The sequence below is a fragment of the Olea europaea genome, chromosome 21 (assembly GCF_002742605.1).
Source record: "Olea europaea var. sylvestris chromosome 21, O_europaea_v1, whole genome shotgun sequence".
In the NCBI taxonomy this organism is placed as follows: Eukaryota; Viridiplantae; Streptophyta; class Magnoliopsida; order Lamiales; family Oleaceae; genus Olea; species Olea europaea.
This window is the reverse complement of record NC_036257.1, coordinates 15,266,651-15,293,089: the sequence shown is the minus strand read 5'-3', so window position 1 is coordinate 15,293,089 and position 26,439 is coordinate 15,266,651. Positions and strand designations below refer to the sequence as shown.

The window sequence follows — 26,439 nt, the reverse complement described above, 5'->3', positions numbered from 1 at the left end:
TTGAATAGCATTATTCTTGATTTAATATCAAGTGGGTTATTTTACTGTAGTTTGTCTTGATTTACGGTACATCATTCAATTTTGTCATATTATCTATCATAATGATGTGATCATTACCGTTTGGGTTATTTTATGTCTACAAGGTTAATGTGTAAAACTAGTTATAGCCAAAGAGATTTAAGTTCTTTTTATTCTGTAATATTATTCAATTCTACTTATTAAATATGCCACCAGAAACAAAATATGTAAAATCTAAATCTTTGCAGCGTGCTTTGACATTTTGTAGTTTTCAATTATAATCAAAATTTCCTCCATATTGGAATTCTAAATTTATCAATCTTTTACCAAGTTAAAACGGTTATGACTCGTTCATAATATTGATTTAGACAAGGTTAATGAAGAAAGAAGCATGAAATGTTTGTTATATCATCTTATCAGACCATATATAGTTGCTTTTCTTTCATCCTTTTTTATTTTTATCTATAAGTGAAAAAAATGTTTGTTGTAAACTCCGTTCAAAAGGTGACAACCTTGAACGACTTCAAGATTGAGCATAATTTCACAACGCAAAGAGCACATTCAAAAACATCAGATCACGATGATGGACAAACAAGCTTGATTAATGGCTCCACAAATTCAGTAACATGGTGGAGTGGGAATTGATAAAAGATACTTAACGTTTGCACAATATGTAATAATCCAAAAGTACGCGAAAAATGCTACACCTTGTTTAAAAGTGCATGAGAAACCATATTCAAGTATCAACGTATCCACTCTTTAAACTTTTCATTTAGGCAAAGTTGGCACTAATGAAAGAATAATGTTATTTGTACATAATAGAATTATATAATGGTTTACATATATATGAGATGTCAAAAATAGAGTGGGAAATTTTTATTTATTTATTTCCTTTTTTAATTTGATTGAAAAAATTCTGATCCAATCATATTTCACCACATTCTGTATATGTAAACCATTATATACTTGTAGCCATTAATATACATCTAAAACCCCCTAAATAAACAATGTATTACCAATCATTAATTCTTGGTGATAAGAACATCAAAGCAAGGAAGAGAGAGAAAAACAGATATTCATTCAACCTCAGATAAACACACATACATATCTTTATAAGAAATCTCTGATCTTACTAGTTTCGAACAAAAAGTCAAAATAATCATCACATAAGCTTAGAAAGAATAAGCAGATGACCATATCAATAGGGTTTACATGGAGAAAAAGGAAAGTAAATATTCAGGAGGCAATCAAAGAGAAGCTCAGACAAGTTATTATTAAAAATCAATGTCTAGCTGTGTTTTGCGCTTGGAGTCTGAATCGATCAATCTATGAGATTCTTCCCACAATTTTGTCTCAATTGCTAACTTTCGAAGCTCCATTAGACCACGTTCGACTGTAACATGCAAGCAAAAATATGGAATATACACGGTTTATTTGTAGTTATACTTGCAACATCTATAGTCTAATTACTCTAACATTATCTATAAAGTACTAACATGCTATTCAGCTTATTTAAATTCCCCGAGTGATTGAGTCTCTCTTTCTCTCGCTCACTTGCTCCCTCAATCACAAACACACACACGCCCCTCCAAAAGTGAACGATAAATGAAAGAAGAGAAGAAAAAGAAAGATTCCACAAAAATGAGAAATGAAAAAGAGAGAAGAAAATCCGATGAATAAAAGTTTTCATCAGAAATCTTTTGAAAGGAAGATAGCAAGCAGAAGCTGTAGGAATTCATCACAAGTTAATGCTTCTGAGATGAAAATGCAATGATTCTTTATAATGTTGCAAGAACACGCACGACAGCGGGGAGAGAAAGAGAGTACCATCGACCGCATCATGTGAAGTAAGTGCCCTACTTCCCTGGTTGATCCAGAACTGCACACGTTCCTCTGCTATGTCCAATTCCAAGCCATGGTTTTTTGCTCTTCTCCAAAAATATGTCAACCACGCCTAACAGAGCTCAACAAATTGGCATCACTTCAGATTTTCGAGGAAGGCAGTTAAATTGTAAGATAAAAATTCATGAGTTTGAAAGTTGACCAGATTTCGGCATTTTTTTTATTATCTGATAATACCTTACAGGCAGTTTCCTAAATTTTCTTAACCATTGGTCAAACATCTCTATTCAACTACCTTATAACAAATGTCAACTAGGTCAGGCATTTACTGGAAGCTGAATGAATCTCACTCTCATCATAAGAAGCCAAAGCAATCAAAGAGAACATTGAATAGAAACAAAGAAAATACTGTTAGAAGTAGGATACACAGTTCTCTAAACTTTCCCAAGATAATTTTGAAGACAGAGAACTGAAATTAGATCAAACAATAACATCTCCTATTTAAGAAAGCAATAGTTCCGGTTGCCAACATACCCGCTTGATGAAAACATCTTCAGACTCCTCTTTGCTCAACTCTGAAACAAGTATGCTTCTGTTTATAATTTGGTATCAAAACTATAGTATACATAGCAAGACACAATGAAAAACCACTCCTTCATAAAAGATAAGTAAAAGTTTAGGAGCTTGGCATTGATCTAAAAATTATAAACAACAATACAGCAAATATATTGGAGGCAGACCACTAAACTAGTTTATGGAAGCTGATGACAAAAAGTCAAGGTACTGATACTGCTGGGGGGTAGCCAAAGGCGTCAATTGTCAATGAGACCAAAAGAGATAGCCAACAGAAATCACGAAGATTAATGAAGATCACAAAGATTGACAAAGATTATGACTTAACATAATTATTACATCTACCATATTTAGATTGATATTATTCCTATAAAATGTAGGAAATCCCAAAGGGAAAATCATTCGGTCAAAAGTTTGTCATCAATGTTCGTGGATATTGATTTTGATAATTTAAAGCTGGTAATGGCAGACAGAAGGATTTGTGTTCAAGTAATCGACAAAATTACATGGTTAGGGCTCTTGAGAAAACCGGAAAAGGTCACAGAAGAAAGAAGATAGCAGTCTACTGAAAGACAGCAAACAGTTTCATTTAGAATGGTCTTATTGTATCCAGCAACTCATTCGGAAAAAACTGTCCGATACTAACAATCTGTCTCAATTTAAGAAAAAATTACCAAACGCTTCTGAAAAATCCTGTCCTTCAATTGGTATCTTCAATTCATCTGCAGCCATTGAAAGAAGGGCATCACTAAAGATCAAATTGATAGTTGAAATCACAAAGTTGACCCTCTCATTTAGTTAATTTTTATAAACTAATAATCTACTATAGTTAAAACAAGATTTATAAGAACTAATTTGTTAAACTTTACAGAACTAACATTTTATACTTCAGTTATTATACATTTGTGCAAGTGCATGAGCGTATGTCTACGTTTACGTTTTATTTTCACATTACTACTGCTTAAATTATTTAAACCATAAATTAAAAAATAACTGAATAACTTTTTGTAAATCCTACACACTGCGCTAGAAGATTAGATTAATACAAATAAAATTTAATACTTCTAAGATATGAATATTTCATTGTAACAAGCAATTATTTGAGGCTGATATTTCTTCATGTCATCAATATCTCATACAATTAATAATTCTTGCATCTCCGGCATTATAGATTATAAGAAGACCATTGTTACTTGAATGATAGGAGAAGGTTTCTTTATGATTCTAAATGATAGGCTTGATTATCTGTAGGTTAATGTTTCTTGTGTATTTTTTGTAGGAGCAAGTGGCCAAGTAATGATATTACAGGATAATTTATTATACTGCCTCTGCATGTGGCCCCGATTAAAAGCATTCACTACCTTAGTTATCGTTGCAGCACAGACAAGTCCATCTAGTTGTATCATATAAATTCTTATCAGAAATTGAAAACATAAATTGCAATCCCTAAGAAAACTGTACTGTTACTTGATTTCATTGCAATCTCACAAAATCGAGATGGGTAACCAAAACGATAATGATCCAGTGTCAACTAAAATAGCAGTTTTTATGTAATGTAGGTGAGAAGTGTTACTGTCTTCTTCCAGTAGGAAAAAAGCATTCAAAAAATGAGCATTTCTTTTTCATACCCTTAGATTTTACTGCACTTGGGCGTATTTGTTGTGCCATTGATATGGCTATTGCCTCCTCTACCTTGAAAAGGAAAAGGTGGACAGAAATAACACAAGTTTTTAGTTTCTGGTTCGGAACATTGCATATGAGAGAACAAGCAACTATAGACGGATAAAATTGAGTCACATTATTGTTTTCAAGAGAATGGCATCTTTCAGGGGACAAAATTAAGTGTTCTAGATGTAGTATGGATGAAGACAAAATTTAAGTGACAAATAGTGCTCTCCTGACAGATAATGCCACTGATATATGAAATTTTCAATTTTACAGTATGTAGTTATCTTCCTTTACTTAATCTAATGCTAATGAAGCAAAAAAGCGGATGACAAATATCTAAGCTTTAGTCCGACTTACTCCTTGAAGAATAATGGAAAATTTTATCTTTACATCATGAAAGAATTTTGTAGTGTAAGCATGAATTTGGAACAGAACCTTGAGAGATGTCGGTTCTCTAAGACCTTGCTCCACTAAAAGCATGCTCTCAAGCTGGCATCTCCTACATTGTCATTTATATCTCGTGGACCCTTCTCAGCATCATTGTTAACTACCAAACAGAGACAAACATTATCTGACTAATAAAAAAATAAAATCACAGGAAAAAGGTGAAACAGCAATCAGAAATATAGTTTTGGGTTCAGCTACAAGATTTATGCTTATATGCAGTTAAAATGGGCAAGCAAGGAAAAGGTCCAGAGAAGGATGTGTTCAGCAGAGGATGAGACTGTCTGAGCTTGGACTCTTTGACAGAAGCCTTGAGTTTCTCTTAGGACGCACTTAACATATTTACTAAAATTCATAACTATGTCCATAAATTTAGGGATCAAACCCATGTAGAAATTAACATAGGTAAACCCTAGCACAGGTCGGGGTGTACATGGAAAAGCTTCAGTAAATCTCATTCTAAATTATTTCTGAAGAAAATTAGAAGCTTTGCTATTTGGAGTTTCCAGTTAAGTTTTCCAATTATTGTTAAAAACGCATTAAATTCACTGAATTACTATCCAGGCAAAACAGAGCAGACAGCTTCTTACCCATCCAGTTTTCGTCTTTTGCTTTCTGACCTGCATTCAATATCACTTCAGTAGGAAGGGGACAAAAGGATGACCAGTATTCATATTTTGCACCAGCTATCTCTGCATGAACACCTGCAATGTATTGCAAATTGAAATTGGTAAAAACTCCAAATGAAAGTCAAGGTGCCTCGTCCTGTATTTTTGCTACTACAGCCGCCAGATAAAAAGTGTAAAATATGATATTTTTCCCTTAATTGTTGCATTCGTGTGATTATTTAATGTCAAAACATACTCATTAGTCTTATGTTTTGATCTAAGTCGCAATTTGATGGAAAATGTGAAATTTGAAAGGAATGAGTAAAAAGGTCAAAGTGGAAGAAAGTGATAGTTCAGAGACCAAGTTGCAAATAATTCATAATGAAATGGGCGATGGAATGATGATTCAAGAAAGCTAGGAGTCGATTGGATGTAATTTGAAGTCAAAAGGAGTGAAATATGATCATAATATCTTCACAAATCAATTCCCAATTGAAAAAGTTACGAATCGATTTTTAGCCTCATGTTAAGACCCATTTTTGACATAGAAAAGGATCGAATTTGAAGATGATTTCTAAGCAAATTTGTAGCCCTTTGTGTTGATTTTCCAATGCAACTTGAATCACCTCAATCGGACATCGAAAGGAAAGTTATGGCCAAAACACTAAAAGCTGTCGGACGAGAAAATTTTTGAAATATGCAGTCGCATAGTTCAAAAGCTATGCGACCGCATAGAAGAGTATGCGACCGCATGGTTTATAATCATGCAGTCGCATAGTTATCCTTCAAGACCAAATTTGTCAAATTCCTTAATTAACGCCAACACTTATGGAAATTTGTTTGGCACACGTTTTAAAGCCTTAATCTCGACCCAGAACAAGATTCTTCCTCTCTACATCAATTTTCTCTCATTTTTGGCCAAGAAACTCCGTGGAAGGTTAGAAATCTTTGGTGAAGAAAGGGAGGAACTCCATTGGTATCGGTTATTTCAACGTTTCTCGTGCATGTAATATGATTTTCATTGCTAAACAATTCTAGATTTGAATCTCTTGTTCTTATAAATATGTTTTGAGATTGGTTTAATATGTATTAGATTTTCATGAATTTAATCATGTTTTTTCCATCGAATAATTGAAGTATGTATTGAATTTCAATTTCAAGCTTTGTTGTCAGGTTGGTTTAACATTTACAATATTTCGCATAGATTCAATCATGTTTTATCTATCGTGAAATTAAGCTATTTGTTGAATTTCAATTTCAACTATTTTATTGGTGTGATTCTCTACGATTTTATGTTTGATGTATAAGGTGGATATAGAATCTGATTTCAATAGATTAAAGTGTGTAAATGTTACAGGAAATCCATATTTTAGAATTACTATAGAATTAAATTGAGCCTTAATGTTATATTTTCCAATTAAAGTTTGATGACAAGAACCTTTAATTGTGTATATAAATGTGTAATTGATGTTAATTGATCCGAACCGATCGAGGGAATTCTGGCGCTTTACTACTTTACACATCGATATTTAAATTTCATTCTAATTGATAAACTATTTTCATACACTTCACGAAACCCTAGCTTTTGATCCTTTGAATAATTGCCCATCTCTCTGTGGATATGACACCCCAAAGCTATACTACAACCGCCGTGTTATACTTTGGACGTTATCAAATTTTGGCGTTGTTGCCGAGGAGACGGTACAAATAATCCAAGGATTTTTGAGCAAAAGGATGACTTCGTTCCTCTTTTACATTTTTTTAGTTAGTTTAATTTTATTAGTTTTTATTCTGTTATTTCTCACAAAATTCCATATTTTTTTGTGCTTTATGAACAGAGATTGAGACGAGCGGGGACAATTCATTACAAGGCCGCATCTAGTGTTTGAATCTCTTCCTAACCCTCTCTTTGATACTGAATCTATTGGCACACACATTACATCACATAATACAATGACTGATAGTGAACACAAAGAAGCACCAACTAGGACTTTGCACGATTATCTACATCCCACACGTACATCTATACCGTCATGCATCATATTTTCACCTAATATGCCACCAAGTGTGGAGCTTAAACTGAGAATGATCCAACTTCTTCCCACCTTTCACGATCTTGAAAATGAAAACTCGTACGTCCATATTAGGGAATTTTTAAGAGGTTGTTGCGACTTTTCACAATCAACGTGGTACAATGGATGCAGTGAGACTTGAATTCTTCTCATTCTCTCTTAAAGAAAGAGCAAAGAGCTGCCTGTATTCATTGCGACCATGTTCGATTGGAACTTGGGCTAAAATGACCCAAGCATTCTTTGGCAAGTACTTTCCCCATTACAAGACAACTGCATTGAAAAAACAAATCTCTTCTTTTACTCAAAAGGAGAGTGAAACTTTATATCAAGTGTGGGAAAGGTACAAAGAATTGCAAGCCCTCTGCCCCCACCACGGTTATAAAAGTTGGCGCATTGTGAATTATTTTTATGAGGGATTATTACCTAGGGAGCGTCAATTTGTTGAAATGATGTGTAATGGTGAATTTTTGGAAAAAAATCCGGATGAGGCTATAGACTAAGATGACTTAGCTGAGAAAGCCCATACCTGGACTAGACCTAGTGCCACTGAGAGTACTAATAGGTCACGACCCACTGGAAACCCAAATAACACAGGTATTCATCATCTTAAGGAGGAAGATAACCTTGGAGCAAAAGTAGAAGCCCTCACTAGAGAACTTGAAAACTTGCGTGTTAAGGATTCAAAAATCACTCTATCTGTTTCTCGTCTTGAGTCTTTAGAGCCTTGTTTTGTGTGTAGAGGGAGTGATCACCTAGCACAGAAGTGTGTCACTTATGCTGAAATGAGAGGATTTTATGAGGAACACTGTAATGCTTTAAGCGTTTATCAAAAGCCCTACACCCCTTACTTCGAGACATATAATTCGGGGGGACAAAATCACCCTAATCTTAGCTGGAAATCTGAAAGCCAACCAAATAAACCTCATATTGCACCTCCATATCAACCCATGTCCTCTAGGAACTCTTTAGAAGACACTCTACATGCATTCATAGAGGCACGGAGTAAGACTAATCAAAAGTTTGAGACTATAATCACCTAAATTGTTGAAGAAAAGAAGGAAATAAAATATTATATATCCAAACTAACTAATACCTTAGCTGTAGGAGAACGTGGAAAATTTCCAGCACAGGCTCAACCAAACCCTAGGGGGCAACACATGGCATAAATTTCAGGGTAAGGAGAAAGCAATCTTAAAGAAGTAAATTATATAACCACTCGGTCCGGTAAGGTTATTGAACCAACTCCCAAACGTAGGGAGATGAAAAGGACCCTAGTAATTCAGAAGAGAGTAACCCTAGTGAACAGGTAGTGAAAAATCCATCTAGAGTGCCTTTCCCTCAAACTTTCAAGTCTACCTCAAAATCTATCGACCAACACAGTGAAATCCTAAAGCATCTAAAACAAGTAAAAATCAATTTACCTCTCAAATATGTGATCTCTCAGGTTCCCACATATGCAAAAGTCCTAAAAGACTTGTGCACGGAAACACCATGCCAAGAAAACTGCTGCTTTCTTGACCGAACATGTGAGTGTTGTGATTGAGCAAAAGATCCCACCAAAGTATAAGGACCCTGGTTGTCCTACTGTCTCTTGCATCATCGAAAACCATGTGATTTCACAAGCCCTTCTTGATCTAGGGGCTAGTGTCAATATCATGTTGTATGATATTTACTTGTCGTTAGGGCTAGAAGAAATGAAACCCACATCAGTAAGTTTACAATTAGCTGATCGGTCCACTATTAGGCCTAGAGGAATAGTTGAGGATGTGTTGGTACAAGTTAATGTTAACTCCAAAATTTCTATAATTCTTGGTAGACCTTTTCTTGCAATAGCTAATGCTCTTATCAATTGCAAAAACGGTCTAATGAAACTATCATTTGGGAACATGACCCTGGACGTCAACATCTTTCACATCATGAAGCAACCTGGAGAGAATGACGAGTGTCATCAAACATTCATGATTGATGCACTTGTTCAGGAGGAAGCACCTGCGATTATTGACCCTGACCCTTTAAACTCTTGCATTTCGAATTCTGAAATTCCGATGGGATATGATGACGGTGAATATGCTAATATTTGTGTTGCTTTTGATGATTTGTAGGATTATGGAACATCGCCGGTGCTTATCTCCAATGAGCTTGGTGCAATGTAAGGAAGATTGACAACGTTCTGACTAGATGCGGGCTAAAGAAAGCAATATTGGATCGAGCCAAAGACAATAAACAAAAGCGCTGCTTGGAAGGCAACCCAAGGGGAGTTCGTTCCCTTCTCTTTCTTTTTATTTTCATTTATGCATTCTCTCTAGATTTAGTCCATGCATTATTCATTGCATTCCTTTTATTTTCATTCTCTGCATCATCCTTTTCGTTGAAAACTTTCAGACTTCTTATACTTCAGTTCATGTGATTCACTCCGGCACTTAGGTGACATCTTTCCTTAACTTTATTTGGCAGACATATTTTTGCATTGAGGACAATGCAATGTTTAGTTAGGGGGAGAGGTTAACTTAAATTTTGTTGTGAATTGCATGATTTATATAGAATTTTTGTCTAATTTTTTTTTAAATCCCTAATTCACTACGTGTTCTTGAATGAGAATATATGCTACTAGAAATTAATGTTGTTTATGAAAATTTGGATGTTGAGACATTTGCTTAATCATTTTGTGCACACAAACCTTGTGGTAAGATAGTGGTTTAACATATATAGTTAGAGTAGTTTCTTGCTAAAGTTTTATTGTGGGAGTTAGTGAGGATCGAGAGCCACCTTGTACTAAAATAGCAATGAGCATTCATTGATTTTGTGAATTGAAAACTCTTTTGAGAATATATGGTTTGTGGTAAGATGGTAAATTACTTGGGAAATGATGAAGGTCAATTTAGGATTAACATATAAGCCTTTCAAGCCTTCTTTTTCAATAATTACAATCCCTAGTAGTTATGTTGAGCCATACAGACATGTATAGCATTTTCTTCATATACCCGTGTTATACATACTTCTTCACATTGGAGTATAGTCTATCCATGCATTTATCCAACTTTTTACTTCCAAGCGTGTAGTAAGTATTGAATGCTTATTTGTGAAAAATAGAAACAAAAAAATGACAAGAGTTAGTATGTGCTCAAGCAAAACACCCCTAAAAAAAAAGACAAAAAAAAATAAAAGACAAAAAAAAATGATTGATTTTGGGATTAAAATATTGAAGAGTATATTGATCGAAAGATATAACCTATTGAGATACTTGATGAGATGCCTAGCTACATGTTTGGAAGTCTTTGAATCTTTATATCCTCATTTTCATACAACCTAACCCAAACAACATTACAACCCTTTATATTGACTGTTCTGATCTTTAGTATGATTGTGGTAAAAAAGTGATGAATTCCCATTTGATAGTATGCCTATCATAAGATCAATATTCGCTCGTTGCTCATTCAGAAACATTTAAGCCTCCAAATTCTGAGTGTGTATCCTTTCTCAGCTCCATAGAGAGAAAATCACACTAAACACTTTGATACCCATGAGTTGTAAAGCTAAACCTTCAGTTCGAGACATACTTGATGTTGCATGTGTTAAGGTTGATGGTAAGATGACTATGGCTTGACACACACTCACATATTTGGCAAGTATTTTTGATATCTTGATGATCATGGCATTGTTAAGTTCTTGTGGTATTGAGTTTGAAAAGAGCATAAATTGTAGTTAAGTTAGAACTCAATAATTTCATTTGTATCACAGTCTAATAATTCGTTTGCTTGTTCTGCATTGAATTTCTAGAGACTAGCAATAAGCAAGTTGGAGGGTGTGATAAGAGTGTAAAATATGATATTTTGCCCCTTAATTGTTGCATTCGTATGATTATTTGATGTCGAAACACACTCATTACTCTTATGTTTTGATTTAGGTCGCAATTTGATGGAAAATGTGAAATTTGAAAGAAATGAGTAAAAAGGGCCAAAGTGGAAGAAAGCAAAAGTTCAAGGACCAAGTTGCAAATAATTCATAATGAAACGGGCAATGGAATGATGATTCAAGAAAGTTAGGAGTCAATTGGATGTAATTTGAAGTCAAAAGAAGTGAAATATGATCATAATGAAACGGGCAATGGAATGAGGATTCAAGAAAGTTAGGAGTCAATTGGATGTAATTTGAAGTCAAAAGAAGTGAAATATGACCATAACATCTTCACAAATCAATTCCCAATTGAAAAAGTTGCACGCCGATTTTTAGCCTCATGTTTTTTGACATAGAAAATGATCGAATTTTAAGATGATTTCTGAAGCAAAGTTGTAGCCCTTCATGTTAGCTTTCCAACGCAACTTGAATAACCTCGATCAGACATCAGAAAGAAAAGTTTTGGTCAAAATACTAAAAGCTGTCTGACGAAAAAAAATTTGAACTATGCGAGGATGCCACATCTTTGTTCTATGCTAGTTATCGTCCGAGACCAAATTTGTCAAATTCTTAATTGACACCAACACCTATGGAAACTTGTTTGGCACACGTTTTTAAGCCCTAATCTAGACCAAGAATGGGATTCTTCCTCTTCACATCAATTTTCTCTCATTTTTGGCTAAGAAACTCTATGAAAGGCTAAAAATCTTTGGTGAAGAAAGGGAGGAACTCGATTGGTATTGATTATTTCAACGTTTCTGTGCATGTAATATGATTTTCATTGCTAAACATTTCTAGGTTTGAATCTCTTGTTCTTATAAATATGTTTTGAGATTAATTTAATATGTATTAGATTTTCATGGATTTAATCATGTTCTTTTCATCGAATAATTGAAGTATGTATTGAATTTCAATTTCAAGCTTTGTTATGAGATTGGTTTAACATTTACTATATTTCGCATAGATTCAATCATGTTTTATCTATCGTAAAATTAATTTATTTGTTGAATTTCAATTTCAACTGTCTTATTGGTGTGATTCTCTACGATTTTATACTTGATGTATAAGGTGAATTTAGAATCTGATTTCAATAAATTAAAATGAGTATATGTTATAGGAAATTCATATTTTAGAATTACTATAAAATTAAATTGAGCCTTAATGTTATATTTTCCAATTAAGTTTGATTACAAGAACCTTTAATTGAGTATATGAATGTGTAATTGACGTTGATTGATCCGAACAGATCGAGGGAATTCCGACGCTTTACTACTTCACACGTCGATATTTAAATTTCATTCTAACTGATAAACTATTTTCATACACTTCACGAAACTCTAGCTTTTGATCCTTTGAATAATTTCTCATATCCCTATGGATACGACACCTCAAAGCTATACTACAACCACCGCGTTATACTTTGGCCGTAATCACCACCCTAGGCCAGAGCCCAAGGAAATGAAAAGAGAAAAAACAGAAGTAAATCAGAGGGAAAATGACAAAGAGAAAACTACATGGAAGCTTGGTCCTCGAATTGCAAACATTTACATCACAAAAGAGCAGGATTTAAGGATTTTGTTAGTCAAGATACCAAGAGGTGGTTCTGTATGATATTTAAGAAGCTTTATACACTTTCAAGAAGGTTTTATCTCCATGTTAGGGTTACTACAGACGACAAAACTCTCTTGCCATGTCATTTAATAAAACTCTACTGTCAATACTTGTCTAATAATTTCAGCCAATTGGATGACATTATTCTATGATCAAGCGTGGAAGTTAAACTGTAGTTATTACACTAGGAGATAAGAGAAATTGCATAAATTTGTAAAACAATATTGAATATGAGAGATGATAGTGACAGAAAATTCAACTTAGAAAGATGAGACAGCTTGTCTTCATAAGACAAATAATTCTATGGAATTTATAAGGTGCATGAATTATTGAGGTAGACAAGACTATGATACACTTGTATTAATTTGTATGCGGGAATAATACTGTTATATATAACTTATATACTGATACCTTTCAGAAAAGAGTAAAAATTAGTAATATCGCTGTCAGTCTGGGTTTATAATCTTCGTAAGCAAGGCATTTAGGCAATTTAGAAATATGATATTTGAAAAAAGAGAAAACAAATACCACAAAAACCCTTCAAGTAAAAGCGATGTTGCTGCTCCTGTTCAACGGTAGAAATTGTTGAAATACTTGGGATGACTTTTGGCATTAGAGATTAGATGTTTACACTGACCAACCCATTACAAGAGTTTCCCCTTCTTCATCTTCCCTCACTTCATAAAATAGCCAGTCCTTGTGCTTAATCGTATTGTTCTCTTTAAAATAAATATAGAAGCCATTAGAACTTTATTTTTATTATCAAATGAATAGGCACATTTAAACAGGCTTAAAACCAGCAAGAATTCAGCTCTTCCCTTTAGATAACTTGTGCATAATATACAGTTTCATGTCCTCATTTTGATCAAAACTCATATCTCTCTCATGTTAGTGTTATCTTGTGCTCCATCATAAAATTGTTGCTCACATAACTCATTACACACTTGAAGGAAGAATCCCAAAATGACCAAATGGACATCGATGCTGATAATTTGTGTTCTAAATTTATCGAGTTTAGTAAATTACCATAGCGAACACATAAACTCCAGTGCCGAGCAAGCCAACACCTCTTGAGAACCACCTCTTCCTAAGTTTATAAACTGTGAATCACATAAGTATGTCATATAGAACGTAGGGAGTAGAAGCCGTGTAACATTTTAATTGGTACATACCATCTCTTCTTTAGTCAATATGAGTCTTTTAGTCACTGTTCGAAGTGATTTAACTTCGCATTCCACATCATGGAGCAGCTCCAAAGCTGATGTAGCTTCATCCCTGGCAGTCTGATTAAAATTACAATAAATAAATTATAGTGAACCTATATTTCATTATTGATTATGAATCTCAAAACTTACAAAGGTTTTAACAAAAAAATAGTGACATGAAATGACTAAAAGAAGAATTTATGACATCTAACAATATAACACACTAGGTAGAGTTTGTAAGTACCTCGGCTTCCATTCGAAGGGCTGCAAGCTCCTCGCTTGCTCCACCATAGGTTTCTGTCGCAGCTTTAAGAGCAGCCCGCCATGTCAAAAAAGATGTCACAGATACAGATTTAAACTGCATTCCTTCAGATTAACAAAGACAAGTTGTGTATTGCCATATAGAACAAAAAACACACGAACTGACCAGACAATACAAAAATATGTGAAACAATAACATGCTCAGATAAAAGAATAAATTGGATGGCTGAAGTTCATAAAAAATGACCAGCTTTCTACTCCTAGAATTGTAAAAGAAACTGAGATTGCCTTGTGACAATATCAACATTCACCTAGCGGAAAAATAATTCTCAACATATATGCATACAAAATCTGAATCAATGGAAAATAATAGCATTCCTTCTAATACATACCTCTCTTTTCTGAAGGTCTGCTTCTTTCCTGTAGAGTTTACAATATAAAAATTGAACATAAATGAAAATTAATTAGCTAGAGAATCTACAGTATTTAGAAAAATCATTTCAAAATTCATTACTTACCTGCTCAAAAGACGAGCTTCTAAAGATCCACCATCTCCTAGACTTGCAATCTAACAGAATAAGACCAAGATACATCTGCTATATCATTCTCAAAAATATGTAGCCATAAGAACATATCTAAATGGAAACAAAAAAATTATAGATACCACATGGTTCGAGAGACTGAATTCTTTTGTTGCAGAAAATTAGTATTCTCACCTTTTTCTCGAGTTGTTGAGTCCGTGCTTCTGCCTCCTCACACCTTTCTTCTGCAATTCGAAGCTGAAAGCATGTGTATGTTGAGATGCTAACCAGTGTAGCAATTAGAATATCAAAACACATAATCTTTTTAATGAAAGAAAAGTTGCAATACAGAATAAACACATAATTCTTTTGTAAGTAAGCAGATAACTGGAATCACCTTTTCTAGTATACCTTCATTTTCTCCTTGAAGCATGTCAAGCTGTAATTTCAAGAACCTTGTGTTAGTAATATAATTATAAAATGAGGTGAAAGATTTCTTGCTACTTGCTAGTGTAGCTGAGATGGAAAATATAAGTGATTTACAACAATATCTCCGACTATAGCTTGTAGAGCAAAATTCTCAGTGTTTGCATAATTGTACACATCTAGGGATGTCAACGAGTCGAGCCAAACCTAAAATTTTAAGCTGGAGCTCGGCTCAATTAAAATGGTTGAGCTTTTTTTCGAGCCCATGCCGAGCCGAGCTTTTGCTCGGCCAAAAAATTTCGGCCCGGGCTTTTTCGGGCCGAGCCGGGCAAGCTGGATTTTTTTATTTTTTCTTTCCTGCCCTTTAAAACTGCCTTTAAAAAGGCAGGCATAATTCTACCTTGCTGCCTTTTTTCTTCTCTCTCTTTTTTTTTTTTAAAATAAATGCTCGCGGGCCGCATGAGCATCGGCTCAGCTGCTCCAAGCCACGACCCGGGCATACTCGGGCTTTTTCCGAGCCAGGCCGCGGGCCGCCAAGCCGTCGAGCCTTTTTGACACCCCTAAATAACACATCTTTATAAAATAATTTATAGAGATATGTGTTGATGTAAAGTATACAAGAATAGTGAAATACGTTTGTTGGGTTTTGATACCCAATAATCCGGACGATGATATTAAATCGATGTTGAATAAAATAAATGTCGATACCCAAGATTGATGACCCAACCCTAAAACTATTTGGACTGTTGGAAGCAACCTAATTAATTATTGAAAAAATTTCATAAGAGATTAATTATGGCACATTTCAAAAATAAGAAAACAAGTTTCAAATTTTAAAAATCATATTTTTACTAAAAATTATTTATAATTTAATTAATTTAGAAATTAAATATATTTAAGTCACAAATTTATATAATTTGGTCACAAATTAACGATTTAATTCGTCACCTATTATTTTTTTGTCAAAAATCAAAAATTTTATATCACAAATTATTTTACGATCACAATTCAAAAATTTTATAGGTCACAATTTGTTCATCAGTCATAAATCGAAAAATTTATAAGTCACGATTTATTTATTGGTTACAAATCACAAATATTACAAGTCACAAATTATCGGTCACAGATTAACAATTTATTAGGTCACACATTATTTTTCGATCACAATTTATCTTTTTCATTAGTCATAGATTAACCAATTTAATGATCACAGTCAACCAAATAATTTGTGATCACCACCAATACTTATAATTCACAGTTACAGTTTTCAGGTCATGTATCCAATTGTGAGTGACCGTCACAATTTTCAGATCACGTATTTAATTGTGAGTCACAAATCAACCAAATTGCACGACCACCGTCACAACTAACCGTGACTCCCAAATTGTGAGTTACAATTGGGAGTCATAATCACAATTTTCAGGTCATATATCCAATTTCGAGTCACAATTGGAAGTTACAGTCACAGTTTTCAGCGCAGCCAACACCACCTCCTCTACTACCGTCGAAACCCACTCTGCCGCCAGATCTAACAAAAATAAACAAATCGCAAACACCCAAAATCATCGCCCTACCACTATGACCACGACCAACATCATCATCAATTCTCTAAATGCCAACAGAACCACCACCTCGCTGTCATCGCTATCACGACTTGCAACCACCAACATCTCACCATTACCCCCGACACGACCCCTACCGTCGGCCACCACTCCAACACCACTGCACCTGCGCACCCACCAGATCCACCATCACGCGCGCCAACACCACCTTACACAACATCGCACAATCACCGTACACAATCAGTCATCGCACCGTACCCAACCACCGGTCATCGCACACAACCACAACATCGCACCACCCACCCACAGCACAAAAAAGATCTGCAACGCCCATGGAGAAATGCCGACATCGAATGCATCGCACCAAACTGCAAATGAAGCTCGGAGGCGTCCCACGGTCCTAGTGAGCGCCGCATGCTGCTCACAGACACGAGCTCTGCTTTGGTCTACGGGAACGGCGACGACGATTCACGCTTCTTCTGGCCAGCGACGCTATGAGTGGTGACGACTCCGTGAATGGTTGCTATGCAATGGAGGAGAGAAGTTGAAGAGACGGTGAACATTGGCGCGGCTGGGGAGGGCAATCTGAGAGAGAGAGAGAGAATGGTAGGGTTTGGAATAAAAAATGTATATTTAATATTAATATTTCTAATTTTTGAGAGATTAAAGTAGCCATCTGATTTTAGAGTTTATGATTTTAACTTTATGGTTTTGTGTAATTACCACTTAATTATTGTTGCTCATGGCCCGATTTCTACACTCATTGGATGGCTTTTGTATGTTGGCCCACTTGTCATATTTGTATCGGGCTTGGCTCATCTCTATGCCCTAACCTAACATATATAAGTTGGCCCTCTTTGTCTTTTGTTATTCACGTGTTTGTCTTGTTTGAGAGAGAACCGAGTCTGCTTCTTTGCTTTGTGCTTTTTCTTAGCCGTTTTCTTCTTATTCTTCTCCGGCCTTTGTAGCACCGCTTTTGTGGCTGCAAACACCGTCTCTTTGTGTCCTTACTGGGTTCAAGTTTGTGCAACCTGAGTGTGGGAAGAGTTTAAAGTTTGAGTCGTGATTGCTTGGGTGTATTTATAAGGTTGAGATTGGTATCCTGAGTCCGGAATTCCACCAATTGGAGGTCGATTATTCAACGTGTTCATAAAATTAGTTTTTATATTTAAAAAGAGGAACAGAAAATGGAGTAGAGTAGGAGAAAGTTTAATGAACAATCCTACCTCATCTTGTAGAGCAGAAGAAGATGACTGCTGATCACCAGGTTCTTTATATTTAAAAGTTCCGAAATCTAAAGATAGCCTGTAATGGACAGATTATGTAGAAGTTCTTATATTTTCAATTGTCAATCATCTGAACAAAAAAACAAAGGTATTACCATGTGCTCTTGCAGAAGTTCAAAGAAGAAAGGATTTTGATATTATGAGATGGATGAATAGAAAGACAATCCATATCAAAGTTTTTCAAGGTTTAGGCAAAAGGGAATACATATAACAGATTACACGTGAACTAAATAAGATCCTTGAGACTGTACAACAGAGTCTAAAGCTTCAAGTTACCTGTTGTCTCTGATTTTATCAGGTTGAGTCTCTGTTGGAATCCCAGATCCTGCTGGCTTGACTGACAGAGGTACACTTGGAGGTGCCATGAAAACAGTCTTTCCTCTTAAATTTGGATGGACACTGGCCATAGAACGAGCACATGGAGGTTGTTCCGCAAGGTTGACATAAGAAGATGATTTTCCAATATCAGAGCGAGCAGATGGTGGTTGTGCTTCTTCAACTGAGTCTGTGGGTTCAGATGAACGACCAGCCACAGAACAGTAGGCAGATGAAAGTTGTTCTGCAGACTTGTTTTCAGATGATCCAAGAAGTACGAGCTGATGACAATTGCTGTTCCACAAAGTTGATAGTCGCAGATGTTCTTGCACCTGATGTTGAACGAGAAGATGTTGGTTGTTTTACTGAGGTACGAACTGATGAAGGCTGCTGTTCCAGCGAGTTCATAGTTACAGATGTTCTTGCACCTATTGTTAAACGAGAAGGTGGTGGTTGTTCTACTGCCGTACGAACTGACTAAAAATAACAAAACAGTTTCAAAATCAGTACCGAAAGGGAACAATAACACTTGAGTGACGGAAACTAATCCTATAAGATAGAGACTGATATTAATGTGTAAACAATCATCGAAAATTTTCGCTTGTTCCCAAAAATTCAAAAACTATTCAAATATCAATGCTGTCAAGTATAATTTTTTTCAACTTTCGTGATGAGGGAAGGTGATTATCATTATACCATACCCATGCTCTAATATATAGTCGTAAAAACCAAATCTATACTAGCATGGAAAATATTTAAGAGTAATATAAATTTGAGACAAGTGTTCTGCGATAATGATTCACCAACACCGTATAAACAGAACTCATAATTTTGCAAAATGGCTGATAATGAATGGAGAAACAGATATCTTCAAATTATGGGCATGTATAAGTGTCAATATCCCCTTTGACATCAGGACTTCTCATAAAAATGCAAGAGCAGGTATGCAAGAGCAGGTGCAATGCAGATAAAGTGATGAACGGATGTGATATTAGGTTGTGTCCGCATGACAGCTTCTTACCATTGTCGATCGGCGACTATTTGGCCTTCCACCTGCAAGTCCTATGCCAGCAGACGGAATTCCAGGGCTGTAGTCATACATAAGGTCATCCTCCTCTTCATCATCATCAGCTGATTGATGAGCCATAACCTGAGCTAGCCTCTGAGCAGCGGCTTTTGTATTCTGCGGTCTTTTCATATTTGCAATGCCAGTTGAAGCTGTGCGTGAATGGCGATGCTTTGGGGATGCCATTGATGATGGAGAACCACTATTTGATTTGGACAAACTCTTCTGCCTCACATGCACTGGTCTCACCTATCCATTACTGTAAACATCATATAATGGAATACGATTTATAACAATTAAGTAGAAGTTCGTCTCATCAAAATTCATCTTTTCAGTAATATATGTTCTTTTATTGGTTGTGTTCAGATTTAATAAATTATACTAGTGAACACTATAAGAGTTGTACATTTTAGCTATATGTATCTGGTGTCACTCAGGTTTTTGTTTGAAAATTATTAAGCGGGAAAGCTATAATGGTTATAGATTATCGTAATTATAAATGTAAATTAAAATACACGACTGTAAAAATCTACCAAGTCATGAATAGGGAAATGAAGTCTTAATGGTTTCCTGCATCATGAAAGATACTAAAATATCGGCACCATCATCTATAGAAAGGCACAAGACTATATTAACAGAATATTACAAATTAAGGGGAAAGATAGTCATAGTATGTGACCGTTATATAAAAGTACCGAATTCCCCCTCAGTCGCAATACAACAAAAATCAATGAGTGATTATCTGTCAGAGTGCATTTCAAATATCAAAAGGACTGTTTTTTTATTTTTGAGGAAAACAATAGTAACTGAAAAAAGGATTCGACAAAATTGTTAAATTTCTTCAACGATTCTTTATTGCTCTGGAAGCAGGACAAACGCCCACTATAAGAACACAGTTAGAAGTGAACATTTGATTGCAGCAATGGGTAGCAAAGTTCATACGGTGTTTGGGAATGGTCGTGCAGAAAGTGAGAGTTTCAGAACATTTTTCAAATCCAGTTTTTTTGTTTTTTTGTTTTTTTTCTTTTTTTCATTTTATCCTCCATGGGTGATTAAAATCAGAGAATCAGAGATTGCACCATCGAACTCATTTCAACTATGTAGAATTTGTTAAAGAACCTTAAAAAGATACACTCACCATCAGAAAGATATAATATTCCAATTTTCTGAAGCTAAATCATAAACTGAAACATATTCCCAAAGCAGCAGATCTTTTATGAGAGACTCGTAAATCTAATTAAATCCATAAATTGAAACAATTCCATCGCGCAATGCCCAACACGAACGAATTCGAAAAATCACGCCATAAAATTGTACATTGCCGGTGATTCAAATTACAAAATCTAGCGGGAAAAAAAATATCCAACAAATCCACGTATCTTATGCAATTGAATACGTACCTGATACACATCCTTCAGCGGCAAATTCTCTCTCTCCGCCATAGAAGACTCTCGTTAGTTACAGTTTCAATCTTCATTTTATAATTGGATTGAATGTGGAATGGGAATCGGGAATTTCTAGTCTAGAAAGAGAAATGAATGCTGCGCGCCATTTTCTTTCCATGCAATACAAAGCCATTTCCAAATTTTTCCTCTTCCGCATGTTGCCATTTAATAGGTCAAAATTAACGTAATATTGAAAAAATAAAATAAATGTTATACACTCATAACAAAGTATTCAACTATAAATATAATTGTGAAAAATATAAAAATGATAAATTTATGTGATTTTATTCTATTAAACAAACATGAAAATCATTTAAATGTGACATTTTTTTAAAATTTTAGTACGTATCTTTCTTTCTTTATGTTAGATAGATTCTATTCTGTTCAAACAACTTATTAAACGTATCATTTTACTTGGCCACTTGTGACTATCTCACGGTGACAAATAATATGATGCGCCAAATGAATATTTAAATTACGTTTCAGACCAAGTAACAAATTCTTTATAAAATTAATAATAAATATTATCGAGTAGATGGTATCCCAGTAGAATAATACGGAAATTATTTTTCGATTTTTTATTCAAAAGAATGTAATTTATTATGTTTTTTCTTGTACGACATAAACCCACTTCTAGTCTCTACATTATGTTGTACGGTTGATAATACAAATGACTATCTTTTAAATAAAAAATTAGAAAAAAAAATTGTTGTATTACCATCTACATAGTACTATTATAGAATAGCTCCAAAGCGTAACGCCTCAATTTTTGCACTGAATCATATCACATCGAGACACTCACACTAAAAGAGGTATCCATTTGGAAAAAGGGAAGGATTCTCAACCTCATCTACATATTTGTAGTGTCCATCACTATCATCAAAACATAAAAATATCATCGCCTTGAACTATCGTTATACAAAAATTATAGTCCGAGTAGTTGTAAGAATAGAGTAGCAATCATAAATATGTAAACAAGAAGAATTACATAATAAGTTTTATCAAGTGTGGCAACAGTTCTTCTAGTCCATCTAACATAATATGTTAGCATAGTCATAACATGTTTTAGTGTGTTCTGTAGTGATATGCCGACGTACATACTAATGCACATGACTCATAAGTACCTACTCGGTAGACTTTTGACCTATACAAGAGCTTTGTGTATCAACATTCAACTTAAGTGTCTCATAAAATAGAAGCCTTAAGTTCGAAGCATAGGGAAAAAATCAGTGTTGATAAGATGAGCACCAACTCTACTAGATAGATAGCACGAATGAATACAAATGGAGCAAAAACTTGAGAAGATCGATCCCAATCATTACAATAAAACAAAGTCACACATTTTGTTACCCACCTTTCACACTAAGCCCCTATTTGACAGATTTTTTTTGGAAAGAATAAGTTTTTTATTAGTAAATTTTTGGCAAACGAGTGGTTAAAAAGTAAGAAATTTTTTTATGTTTACATGAAAATTATTTTATTGTAAGAATTTGTGGTTGAAAATGAGTACGAGAAAAGAAGAGTTTTAAAAAAATGATTACCAAACAGGAGCTAATTGATCAAGCCACACTCGCTTTTGTCACACACACACTATCACCAGTCACCCCAAATTGCACAGAACCTAATGTCTCATGTACTGAAGCAAGCATTGATGATTAATCATAGTAAAAATAAAAATAATTCGGTGTAACAAGATATTTTTCAGCAATTTCTTAATTTAATTCATAAGAATTTTTATTTAGAAATTTTAAACATATTTATTTGGATTACAAATTTAAAATTGTGTTATGTGTTATTGGTGGAATTAAAAAAATAAAATAAAATAAAATATATGTATTTAGAATACATCCTGTTTGGTAGCGATTTAAATTATATAATGTGGATCGTTACAAATAAGGATCATAAAAGATTGATAGAGATAAATGAGCCAATTGATCTTTACTTGCATCTTGATCAATATCAAAAACGTAGATTGTTCATCTAATATTATCTTCTCTTTGAGCTGTAAAAGTTCTACCTCTCATTATCCTTCTGCCTTGATTGTTGTTATTTGTTCTCTGGGAAAACACAAACCTAAATCTTATGAGTTTTACGAACAATAAATCGAAATCAATGATCAATCTAATGAACTGATGCGCAAAATCCATATCTAACAAATGAAGTATGCAATCCATTTTTACTAAACAATCATTTTTTGACGAAAATCTTGATGGCAACAAAATTGTTGTCCCTCATTTTGCTGCTATCATAGGAGGAAGGAAAAAACTCCTTAGCCAGAGGATTCAACGTATCAACAAAGTTCCTTCATTTTCATTGCCAATTTCGAATCAGAGTCCTTAACAATATAATCTACATCCTTCTCCTTTAAATTTTTAGTCTTAAAATTAGCATTCTTTTCAGTGACATTTTCATAAGCAGTATCAGTGTTTTTAGGTGATGAAGGCACCATTTCCACCACTACTATCTTAACAGACACTTCTGCACCAGCAGCCATGGAAAATCTCCAAAACCCACAAACAAAAATTCCAAATTTTACAAACAAAAAAAAAGGACTCAAACTTTATCAAGAATAAGACACAAGAATTGTGCCTCAAATATATGAAAGCAACTCTAGAACCACAGTCTTTGCACCTCTATATGTTAAAATGCATCATCACACATCCATTGCTGAATTCAAACTCACGTGTTTATCACAAAATCTAGTTGTTGCTAATGTGCACCTGGGTGCTATGCAAATTTGTTATAACTATATTTATTCTTTGGTGCCTTGCACGTGTAATCTGTTTCCTTCATTTCTTGCTCACCACTCCAAAGTGGCTATAAATATTGTATCATACTCTGTGTAATTTATTCAGTGAGGGAAAATATAATTATACCTATTATTCTCACTACGGCTATATATTCAATTTCTACTTGGTATCAGAGCCAATGGCTAACACCGGATCCAGTGACAATACACATTCAGCCCAACCAACCTCAAGCACACTGATGCCTTCGATGATGGGAGGAAATCAGTTGCCTTCATTTGGGATAAGTCTCACTCAAGTTCCACCAGTGAAGCTTGACAGGAACAACTTTCTACTATGGAAGAACATGGTTATGCCCATCATCAAGGGGCACAATCTTGAGGGATTCATCACAGGAACGAAATCGTGTCTACCAGAATTTTTGGCTACTCAAACTACAGGAACTGTTGGTATCACTATCGAAATGACACCAAATAATGAGTATGCAAAATGGATGTCTACTGATCAACTATTGATGGGTTGGTTTTATTCATCAATGACTGCTGAGATTGCCATGAGAGTAATGGGAGCTACAAACTCTTGCAACCTCTGGAATGCTGTCCAGGAAAGTTTTGGAGTAATGAACAAGTCTAGAGTTACTTTTCTCATTAGTTAACTTCAAAGGACCAGAAAGGGCTCAATGAGCATTGATCAGTACCTAAACACAATCAAACAATTAGCAGATAACCTTGAAATTGCTGGAAAAAGCATCCCTCACAATGATCTTGTTACACAAGTGCTGGTTGGACTAGATGAAGAATACACACCTATAGTGGTTCAAATCAATAGCAGAGAGTTCATCTCCTAGACTAAGTTGCAGTCTGTGCTAATGACTTTTGAGAGTCGAATTGCACATCTTAATGCTCTAAAAACTGACCTAGCTTTCGTTAACTTGAGTCACACCACAGTACATTTTGGGTACAGATCAAATCCTAGAGGCAAATCCAACTACAGAGGAAGAAGCTACTACAATAGAGGAGGAAAAAGCGGAAGCAGAACCAGTAGACAAACCGAGAACAAAGGACCATGTCAAATCTGTGGCCTGAGCAATCATTCTGCAGAAAGATGTTTCAATCGGTATGATGAAACATCTATGGGGACAAGGCCTGAACAGAACTATCAGAATAATTCCTCAAAACCAGCAGCTCTTATAGCTTCATCAGACGTATGGGGTCCTGCACCTATTAGTTCCACATCCGGTTTCAAGTACTATATTATCTTCATTGATGACTATAGTAGGTATACATGGATCTACCCCATGAAAATTAAATCCGAGGTACTAAGTTTGTTCATTCAATTCAAACTCTTGTTGAAAACAAATTTGATAGAAAGATTAAAACTCTCCAGTCTGACTGGGGAGGTGAGTTTAGAGTCTTCAGTGAGTTTGCTCTAAAATCTGGTATTGATATGCGTCTCTCTTGTCCTTACACCTCAGCTTAAAATGGTAGAGCCAAGAGAAAACACAGACACATAACAGAAACTAGTTTAACTCTTCTTGCTCAGGCAAGTATGCCCTTGCACTATTGGTGAAAATCTTTTCACACGGCCACTTATATTATCAACAGATTGCCTACACGAGTCCTCAACATGAAAGCACCTTATCAAATTATGAACCAATAACAAACTGAATATAAGTCACTGAAAGTTTTTGGCTGTGCTTGTTTTCCTTGTCTCAGGCCATATCAAAACGACAACTTTAGCTTTCACTCCACAAAGTGTGTGTTTCTTGGTTTTAGTAACTCTCACAAAGGCTTCAAATGTCTCGGTCCAACAGGAAGAATATATACTTCCAGACATGTAGTTTTCAATGAAAATGAATTCTCTTTTCAGTCTGGCTTCCTCAATAACAAAACTGAGTTACAAAAGTCTAAAACCATCATTCATTATCTGCCCTTTCATACACCTCTAAACAACAGTCCAACCTGCTCAACTGATGAAGCTCCTACTGATGCAACTCCAACAGCAACATCTTCTGAGTTTGACCAACCAGAAATACATGAAAACATGATGATCTCTGAGGAGAATGAGAATGAAAACACAGAGATTGATGTTGAAGGTACACAGATGGAAGGACAAGAGAAAACTGTAAATCTTCAATTAGAACAAACTGGAGTAGGTAATGAGCAAAACTCCAGTATGGCAGATCAGGTGAATTAAGTTATAGAACATCCTATGATCACCAGAGGCAAAGACAGTATTTTTAAACCAAAGGTGTACTCAACTCAGTGCCAACAGTACAGCAGGAAAAAAAGTGAACTGGAACCTAACTGTTGGGAATCTACTTATACATGCACAGCGAAAAATTAAATTATTTCGATTCCCATCCAATAGATCTCATTGTGTTTGGTTAGGAATTGTGATAAGATTGTACCTTTTCCAGACCTGCAATCCTTTTGCTTTTCTTTTCGTTCCACAACTTTGATTCGCCACCACAGCTGTCCAATTGTCCAGCCTCCAACAGTGATCCACACAGAGAATATGATTGCAGCCTCTAGGGTTTTCTCTTGTGCTAGCAAGAATAATGAAAACCTTAATGGATCTCAAACCCTAGTTATGTATTTATATAAACCCAAACAGGTTTGGCCAGGTCCGGTCCAATAATTAATTAATCCAATTAATTAAACCCGGTCCGTAAATTAATTAATCCAATTAATTAATTCGAAAATATAAATGACAAATCCAATTAATTAATTTATCCAACGATTGTTAAATTAATCAATTGGCAATTTGCAATTTTCCAATTCTCTTTTGTGTGTGACCCATTAGGTTCCCGACCACGATGCCTAACGACGTGAAATATTATTTTGATCTAATCAAAATTGATAAATTAAAACAC

At 34.9% G+C, this 26,439-nt stretch overlaps 1 protein-coding gene and 1 pseudogene across 1 annotated transcript; both read right to left on the bottom strand.

Annotated features, from left to right (window-relative positions):
• Positions 1-1,077: 1,077 nt before the first annotated feature.
• LOC111370177 lies at positions 1,078-18,398 on the bottom strand (annotated as a pseudogene).
• Positions 18,399-18,964: 566 nt separating this feature from the next.
• LOC111370175 lies at positions 18,965-19,626 on the bottom strand. The gene is made up of 2 exons (XM_022991871.1): positions 19,328-19,626; positions 18,965-19,045 (listed from the first exon to the last, which is right to left on the bottom strand). The coding sequence occupies exons 1-2, from the start codon at positions 19,556-19,558 to the stop codon at positions 18,965-18,967; spliced, it is 312 nt and encodes a 103-aa protein (XP_022847639.1). The 5' UTR covers positions 19,559-19,626.
• Between the last annotated feature and the right edge of the window lie 6,813 nt (positions 19,627-26,439).